The 8,978-nt window shown below is 41.7% G+C and overlaps 1 protein-coding gene across 1 annotated transcript in view; it reads left to right on the top strand.

Annotated features, from left to right (window-relative positions):
• The window catches only part of rassf9 (Ras association domain family member 9), a 9,967-nt gene extending 1,199 nt beyond the window's left edge, over nt 1-8,768 (top strand). The window contains exon 2 of the mRNA XM_020593340.1: nt 6,744-8,768. Within this exon, the coding sequence (XP_020448996.1) occupies nt 6,744-7,998 (1,255 nt within the window). The 3' untranslated portion in view covers nt 7,999-8,768. The remainder of the gene's footprint in view (nt 1-6,743) is intronic.
• The last annotated feature ends 210 nt before the right edge of the window (nt 8,769-8,978 follow it).

Below are 8,978 nucleotides of genomic sequence, written 5' to 3'. Positions count from 1 at the left end.
CCACCCCCCCTCCCAGGTTTTTGTTGTGAACATTTCTTTTTTTAGAGTCTCCAGGACATGATCTAATCCCTCACAGGGAGCATGCAGGATTCATGTTGACAAGACCAGGATCAGGAAGGTTTTAATTTTGGATAAAAACACATTTTTTAGCTTTACTCATTAAGGCTTTTATTTACCACCAAACTGAATAGAAAGGGGTTAGGATTAAGGTCAGGAACAAAACCTCAGTGACCGTGGCACCAGCAGCAGAATGGATGCATTTTCACATCACCCAGAGCTGACTCTGACTTTGACTGAAACTGTCTCCAGTGGATGTTTTATTTGTTTATTTTTCATGTTGCGTACTAATTACAATTGCAGCACCTATAATTAACTCAAGTATTTAGATCTGTAGATGTGTCAGACTTATGCTTCCAGAGCCTGGCTTTTACTCGAGCTGAGACACAGAGCTGGAGGTTTGCCAGAAAATGACTAGATGAAGGTGATGTGCAGCTGCAGTTGCTTGAAACCAAAATTTTCACAAACTTTTATTGTAAAACTTAAATGTGATGATGATTACACCTAACAACTCTTTACCACCAAAGTGCGTCATCAGGGAGTCCTGTGTGTCAAGCTGCTGTCTTATAATGAAACAGCACATATACAGGCCTAAAGGGATTCAAATGAAATGGTTGCCAGCCACCGATATAAGTGACCAAAGCAATGTAGTGACCTATTCCACTTAATCTTGCACTTAGCCACAATTGCAGCGTGATAGCATTGTGCACAGGATCACTTAGCTGCTCAAATGGTTTTGTTAACACAAATTAGGAGGCCACACTAAATGGCAAAAAAAGCATTTGCTTTGAAAGAGATCAAGCCATTTATTGTCACTGAGCAAGAGCTTATGTGGCGATTTGCTGACCTGCTGGTGGGAGAAAAAGAAGAGGGATGGGTGGTTTCACAGAGGGCAGAGAAGGGAAGGGGTGTGTTGTGTCTCTGCTCACAGATGCCTATCAGAGAGGGAGGGAGTCATCCCAAAGATCAACATATCTGGATCGAAAAGTGCTGTTATTTCCTTGTCAGTTCCTAATCCTCTTTCAGATAAGAGTGAGAGGAAGCATCTCCTGTCCAGCAGCGGCACTTCGACCCCTATATTCTTTGTGTGATGGTCGTGAACTGAAAACAGAGCTACTTTAATCAGTTCAGGAAACGGTAATGTAAAGATTTCTAATCTTAGACTGTGATGTATCACACCCGACAGCAGACAGTCCCATTTCCTTCAGCCTATTTTAAAGGGTTACTTGGTGGTATTTAGTCTTGCATAGTTTTCATAAGAAGGTATTTCTTTAGTAGAAAGTAGTTCCAGGTCTGTGGATTATCCAGAGTAACACATTAGGTGAATCCCAGTTCCACTATTTGTATCACTTGCATCTTTTCCTTGTGTCTTAGTCCCGCCCACATAAGACACAAAGATAAACTGCAAGGAGAGAGGAATGAGGAACCACAGTGTAATTGATACAGCCTCCTGGCTCCTCAGAGCAGAAATAAGAGTTTTGGGGTGGTCATCATGGCAGACCATAACGACTTTCTTGGATCAATAAAATAAGGAAACTGAGATTTACCTGTGGATTCTAGAGCAAGATGTTGCTGCTAAATGTTTGCCAGTTGATGCAACACTTTGTGAACAAGAAATATGAAATGACTGAAATCTGGTGGATACCTATGATGCCCGGAAGCTGAATGTAGTTATAGCGAATAGTAATGTATCAGCAGCTGTTGGATGTCCTCATGAAATTTGTTGCAGTCAGATGTTAATGTCCCCTTCATGATGAAATGTGACAACTTGAGTAATTTCTTAACTTTTCACTATCAGAACTGCAAAACTAAAGATTTTTCCTTCACCAGCTTAAACTTTACTTTATGATACATTAAGTGGAGACTCTCCTCCTTCCAATAAACAACCCGGCCATAGTTATTATTAAACAACATCTAGTGGTTCCAGGTTCGAGCCCTGGCCAACTTAGGGCCTTTCTATGTGGAGTCTGCATGTTCTCCCTGTGCCTGTGTGGGTTCCCTCCTGGTGCTCTGGCTTCCTCCCACAATCCAAAGACATGCAGCTTAGGTTGACTGGAGACTCTAAACTGCCCGTAGGAGTGAGTGTGTATGGTTGTCTGTCTATAAGTGTCAGCCCTGTGATAGACCGGCGACCTGTCCAGGGTGGACCCCACCTCTCGCCCAGTGTCAGCTGGGATTGGCTCTGACCCCTGTGACCCTGTTGAGGATAAGAGGCATAGATAATAGATGGATGATCAAACCTTCTAATAGAGTTCCAATGATTTACAGTAGCCTTTGTCAACAAACAGTGCTCTTATCTTATCTGATTTCAAGTACAGACAAGCTCTTTTTCAGTTGTAAGAGCAATCCTATAAATTTTATAACCACCACATAATAGGAAATATTCATTCCACACCTGACAGCAGTGGCCACATTATATATTTGGTGATATGCTATCACAGTCAGTGGAGTAAGAAGCACTCAGATTGTTTACTTAAGCAAAAGCAGCAATATCATAGTGTAGAAATACTCTGTTACAAGTAAAAGGCATGCATTCAAAATTAAGTACAAAAGTATTAGCAGGAAATACAGTATATTTAAAGTACCAAAAGTACTCATTATGCAAAATGGCACAGTTTATATTGATATACATCATATTCCCTCTAAACTGCCCGTAGGAGTGAGTGTGTATGGTTGTCTGTCTATAAGTGTCAGCCCTGTGATAGACCGGCGACCTGTCCAGGGTGGACCCCACCTCTCGCCCAGTGTCAGCTGGGATTGGCTCTGACCCCTGTGACCCTGTTGAGGATAAGAGGCATAGATAATAGATGGATGATCAAACCTTCTAATAGAGTTCCAATGATTTACAGTAGCCTTTGTCAACAAACAGTGCTCTTATCTTATCTGATTTCAAGTACAGACAAGCTCTTTTTCAGTTGTAAGAGCAATCCTATAAATTTTATAACCACCACATAATAGGAAATATTCATTCCACACCTGACAGCAGTGGCCACATTATATATTTGGTGATATGCTATCACAGTCAGTGGAGTAAGAAGCACTCAGATTGTTTACTTAAGCAAAAGCAGCAATATCATAGTGTAGAAATACTCTGTTACAAGTAAAAGGCATGCATTCAAAATTAAGTACAAAAGTATTAGCAGGAAATACAGTATATTTAAAGTACCAAAAGTACTCATTATGCAAAATGGCACAGTTTATATTGATATACATCATATTCCATTATAATTACTGATGTTTTATTGTGTAAATCAGGTTGAATGTTGCAATTAATAAAGGCAGAACTAATTTTAACTATATAATATGCTTATAATTTGAATTACTGCTGGTTGGGTTGTGGATTTTATACCAAGGATTAGTAAATCTTGTGATTATATTGTATTTTGTTTTATTAACCTCTTTCTGAAAACTGGTAACTAGTTACCACAGAAATGTAAAAAGTACAAAGTACATAATTTTTCTCTGAAATGTAGTGTTGAAGCATGAAGTGCATGAAGTACTTAAATACTCAAGTAAACTGCAGATACCTCAAAGTTGTGCTTAAGTACACTACTTGAGTAAATGTACTTGGTTACTTTCCACTTCTGATCACAGCTTTGTTCCTGTCGGAAATATGTGCATCACTACTGGTCGGAAAACGTGCTGAGACTGAACAGTGCGGTTCTGTCATTTGTTATGACTTGCTCAAACCAACAGCATGTGCTCTGTGGCAGCCTGTAGCTTGACACCAGAAGGAATTGTTAACGTCTGCAAGGTTGTCATTATGAGGATTACAATGAAAGCGAGCCATGCCAGCACAGTGCAGCTGTAACGTCCACTCAGAAACTTGTATTTAAATTCATATCACTTGAAATGCCTCTGATGTGTCACTGAGTTCAAGCTGAGGTCACGCAAACCTGCTCACGTTTCCTGGGTTCAGTCGAGTGTGAAGTGTTGAGGTCTAACCCATCCTTTATTATGCACTGCACTGCATCCACCCTTGCTGTGGCATGAACTTTACAATTTATTGTTTCTATAGATCATCATACACCCTACTTCCACTGACACCTTTCCACTCTGAAATTTGGAGTTCATCACAATATCAGTGTCAGCTTTGGCATTTATCACCCAAAGGTGTGACCTATGAGGGCAGCCTCATTTGTTGCGTCTGGAGCTGCATCTTAATCCCCAGCTATGAATATCAATGGCAGCCGAAGTGACAGCCCTTATGAATGCATTTGCTGCGATGCAATCTGCCCAATGGTGCATGCAGGATTTGTGTGTGCTCTGGCAGGGAGCTGACAAGAAGCTTTTCAGGTTGTGGCACTCCCACAGCCTGATACCACCAGACTCGCCAAAATGTTTGTCTTCAGAAGATAATCATATTGTTCCCTCCTGCTGTTTTCATGAGGTTCCAGGAATACAGTTTGTAGTCCTGAGGAATTTGACTTCCGGCCTAAATTAGTGTATAGATAAGCTAATTAACCTGTGATCACACAATATCATGAAAGACGTGGATAAAATATTAAAATAGGAATGACATCACATCTAGCCACTTGGCTGACTTGTACTCCATTGAAAATGTATTTAATTACTGACTTGATATCTGTTTGCAATGCGGCTCAGCCTCACAGTGTTTACATATATGACAGAAGCTTCCTTTTAAAGCACTGCGAGCCATCAGTTGCTAAATGTGTTTAATGCTCCCACAGTCATAGATTTGTCAACACTTTCTGTACATTAGAGTGGCACTCAAAGTAGACCACAGTGTATGGACTCCATCTTCGCCCTTCCTCCCTCTGTCCAGTGAACTGTGGTGGCAGGATGTTGTCTGAGGGCTGGTGATTGTGGCACAGGACAAATACAGGTGTTTCCCTGGTGTGCTATACTCTTTTCCTGCACAGCTGGAGGGTGTCACCATTTCTAAAATACCCAATTGTCTTTAGAGCATGTTTATTCATCTGTATGTTCAGATATGACCACAAACAGGCAGGACAGTGGGAGATGTTTGTACTTTAGGGGATAGTTACAGATGTTCACTACAGCTATGCTGTACTGATCATGGTCCTGCTCGTCTTCAAGGGTTTCAGCAACCATTAGCCAGCCTATGCAGCCTACATATCACATTCCTTAGGCCTTACTGACTCACAGTTTACCTAGTTTTTATGATGTGTACTGTCAACCTGCATAGTCAGTAAACAATGATGCAGCATTTACTGTAAGCTCTCCTCTCTGAGTTATACTTAGTATCTCATTTGTGCTAGCGGGCCAGAGGGCACAATCTGTGTCTTCTTCAGAAGATGTGTATTTCTGTCCATCCTCCCTTCTGATAATCGGTGGATAATGTGGGCTGCAGTCAACTAAGGTCATTTCCACAGATAAAGGCACAGCAGCTACAAGATGAGGGTTCAGATCTGAAGCCATCACTGTTCCAAGACTAAGAACATTTGACCGCCTGGCTGAATTGTATGTGATTTTAATTAATAAATCATTAAGGGTGATGTCTACTTGCCTTTGAATTCATCACACTCTTCTTTTTAAACTGAAATTGAAACTGAAACAAACAGAGCAAAACACTTTTTAAAAACGTATTTCATAAACACCATTTTTGCCTTACAGTTTCTGTCCATTCACATCAGATAGTGTGAAGACGTCTCTTGCTGTGCTACAGCTAAACTCCCTCAGTGACATCAGCAGAGTTTGGCATTTGGCAAGTTTGTGAACTTACTATAGGTGAATCTTGACATTAACCACAAGCACAGTTTTCTGAGTGATTACTCTTAACAGTTTAATGAAATATCACCTGTGCAAAACCACAGACCAACATTATGGTCTGCAGTTCAGAGGTGGACGAGGAGCTCTTGGTGATATTATATGGATGATCTTTCTCTGGTTCCTTTGAGACTGAACTGTCTGTAATTGCAGAAACTCAGTCGGCTACAGTACAACAGAGGTAACCCGATTAATCCAAAGAAATGATGATATTTCATAGAAATAATGACATGATATCTCTTTTTTATCTTGAAATCAAACTGAAATGTCTGCCAGTGTGATCTACTCATTTGATTACTGGTTCGCTGGAGGTCTGCACTGCCCGTCATTTAATGACTGGATATTAGGTTCTGCATATTACCGTTGGTCCATTAAGCATACAAAAAATGGACATCTTCAGCTCAGCAGAGGTAACATTTTGAACAAGTTTTATGGTTGGGAAGAAAAGGTAGTGAGGGCCTTGGGGATAACTCAGAACTGAACTGCTAAGTGATCATTTCTGATGAGTAATAGTCTAACAGAATCAAGCCAGGGAGCAGAATCTGAGCGAATGGAGTTTCCTGCTCACTGACCTAATGGAAAACCATCAAACTAGGATCTGTTAAAGAAACTACTACTAGTTAGAATAGTAAAAGAACTTCTAAAGCATGAGTGCAAGAGTATCTGGGTGTCTTACACTACTCCAGGTTGCAACTCTGTAAATTCTCCTGTAAGAAAGATTGTTTTGTACACAGTTCACTCAATGTTAACATCACTGAAGTGCTTGAATAAACTAACACACAGTGTGCAGTAAGCCAGTGAGGTGGAATAAGATGATTTTAACGCTCTTAAAGTCCCCATACACAACCTTAAAGATATTTGATGTGGAAATAGGGGGAAAACAAATGCTTCAATCCAAAGCCACAATTCTAAGCTTTGCTTTCTCTCTTCCATAGGACAAAAGACGCTGAGCCTGTGGTAGGAAAGGAGATTCAGGTCACTGTCTGCAACGAGGAGAAGGCTGTCTGTGGCGTAACAAAGCACACAACATGTGCAGATATGATTCAGGCATTACTTGAGGATCACAAGTTAATCCCAGAGAGCAAGCGACTCCTGCACGGGGAGGCCAAAGACTTCTGTCTTGTCGAGAGGTGGAAGGGTTTTGAGAGAGCTTTGCCTCCTCTCACCAGAATCCTGAGGCTCTGGTATGCTTGGGGTGACCAACGACCCTTCATACAGTTTATTCTTGTCAAAACCAGTGATTTTGTGCCTCAACCTGCCAAGAAGGTTGTAAAGTCCAAGGGAGCAAAGCCAAAGCGATGGGAGCACGGTTCTCAGTACCCCCAGTCTCTCCCTCCAGAAATGCAAAAGCGCATCGTGAAGAAAGCTTTCCGGAAGCTAGAGAAGCTTCACAAGGAGATCAAGAGCTCCCCGGGCGCTGAGGAGATTGACCGGATGGTGAAGCTCATTCTCAACCAGGATCACACCATCCGGGAGCAGATCCAGCGAATGAGGGAGTTGGATTTGGAGATTGAGCAGTTTGAGCTGCAGGTGCAGAGAGGAGCAGAGTCTGAGAGTTCACTGACTCAGGCTCATGCTCAGTGTTTAGAGGAGCACAGCGAGGAGCAGCTGCATGAGTTTCTGTACACCAGCGCTGGAGTCGAACAGCTGGAGCTGCAGGTTCAGAGGCACCAGGAGCTCATCCTCCAACTGTCCCGAGATATCGATGCAGAGCTGAGGAGGGCTAGTTCCCCTCTCAACCAAGATGAGGACAGTGAACAGGAAGGAGCAGCGGCTGCTTCCTGGACTCCCTCTGAGGCAGACGACCCAATCTACTCTGCTGAACTTGAGAGGCTGCAAGATGAACTGAAACTCAGCCTCGTCACTGGCATGTCCCTTCATAACCAAGCTGCAGAAGTAGACAAGCAGCTGAAGTGCTTTGACACTACACTGGTGTCCAAGGACCAGGAGTGCTGGCAGCTGGCTGCACAGCTGAGTTCACTGCAAATCGGGGACAGCACAGAGGAGAAGTCTGGTCCTCCTGTCCCTCTGGAAAGCGAGACCCAATGCAGCGTCTTGCAGACAGTGAAACTCAAACACAGTCTAGATGTCACAGACACAGACTCAGACACTGGGATTAGCTCCACACACAGTCAAGACTCCCTGTCACCGTGTCTTGACTTCCCTCCGCCGCTGGACACGGACGTTTAAACAACCCAGCTGACCCTGCACTTAAATGTTCTGTATACACTAGCTCCAGTTTGTGTTATCATTACATTTGAGTCATTGAAATAAGCATCTGTTTATTTGAAAGATAAATCCAGGAAATGTTTTATATACCCAAAAGATCATTTAAATTGGTGCTAGAACAATTTGCAAACTTTCTTTTTTGTATGGTGTGAATCTCTTTGGGTTTGTGGCTGCTGGTCAACAAAACAACCAATTAGAGAACCAGTTAGAGTCACCTCAAGCAGTGACAAACTGTAATGGGTATATTTCTAACATATAAGGGAAAAACTGAATAATCATTAAAATAAGCAAATATTCTACAAAAAAAAACACTGCTGACTTGCCATTTATTAAAGTTGCATTGAATTAATTACCTTAACGAAAACAGAGGTGGTAGCTGGAAGTGAAAATACCTCAGCTCGATTTAAATGACGTAAACCAAAATGAACATTCTGTTATCAGGTATATTTATCCACACAGGTTTGTATTCTAAAAATATCTTCAAGAAACAGCTGTATCTGCTGTTAAACAACATTATTAGGTTTGTGAAAGGCAAACAGATGCTTAGGACTGAACCTCAAATGGAATGACAACACATTCAAGGCACAAACTGGACCTATGTGCTTTCTATTATTGATTACGGCCACGAGATCGGCAGCTTTTAAGTGGATATTTTCCTCCTAACAAAATAGCAAAGACTATTTCCTGGTGAAAAACACAGCTAAAAGAAAAGGCCGGTCATTTTCCATATTAATATTATTTTCAACACTCCCCATACAGAGACTAAAAACGACAATGATTTGCCTCTACACTAACCACAAGTAGAGGTAACTCATTGGTGGTTTTAGCCTCTGTATGGGGAGTGTTGAAAATAATATTAATATAAAAAATGACTGGCCTTATCCTTCGAGATCTGCCAGGATTTAATTTCTGTCACAGGCCTGTTGTGTTAGAAAATGATG

The sequence above is a fragment of the Monopterus albus genome, unplaced genomic scaffold, assembly GCF_001952655.1.
Source record: "Monopterus albus unplaced genomic scaffold, M_albus_1.0 scaffold19.1, whole genome shotgun sequence".
NCBI lineage: Eukaryota > Metazoa > Chordata > Actinopteri > Synbranchiformes > Synbranchidae > Monopterus > Monopterus albus.
Note: the sequence above shows the minus strand (reverse complement) of the source record. Positions and strands in the feature narration are given on the sequence as shown.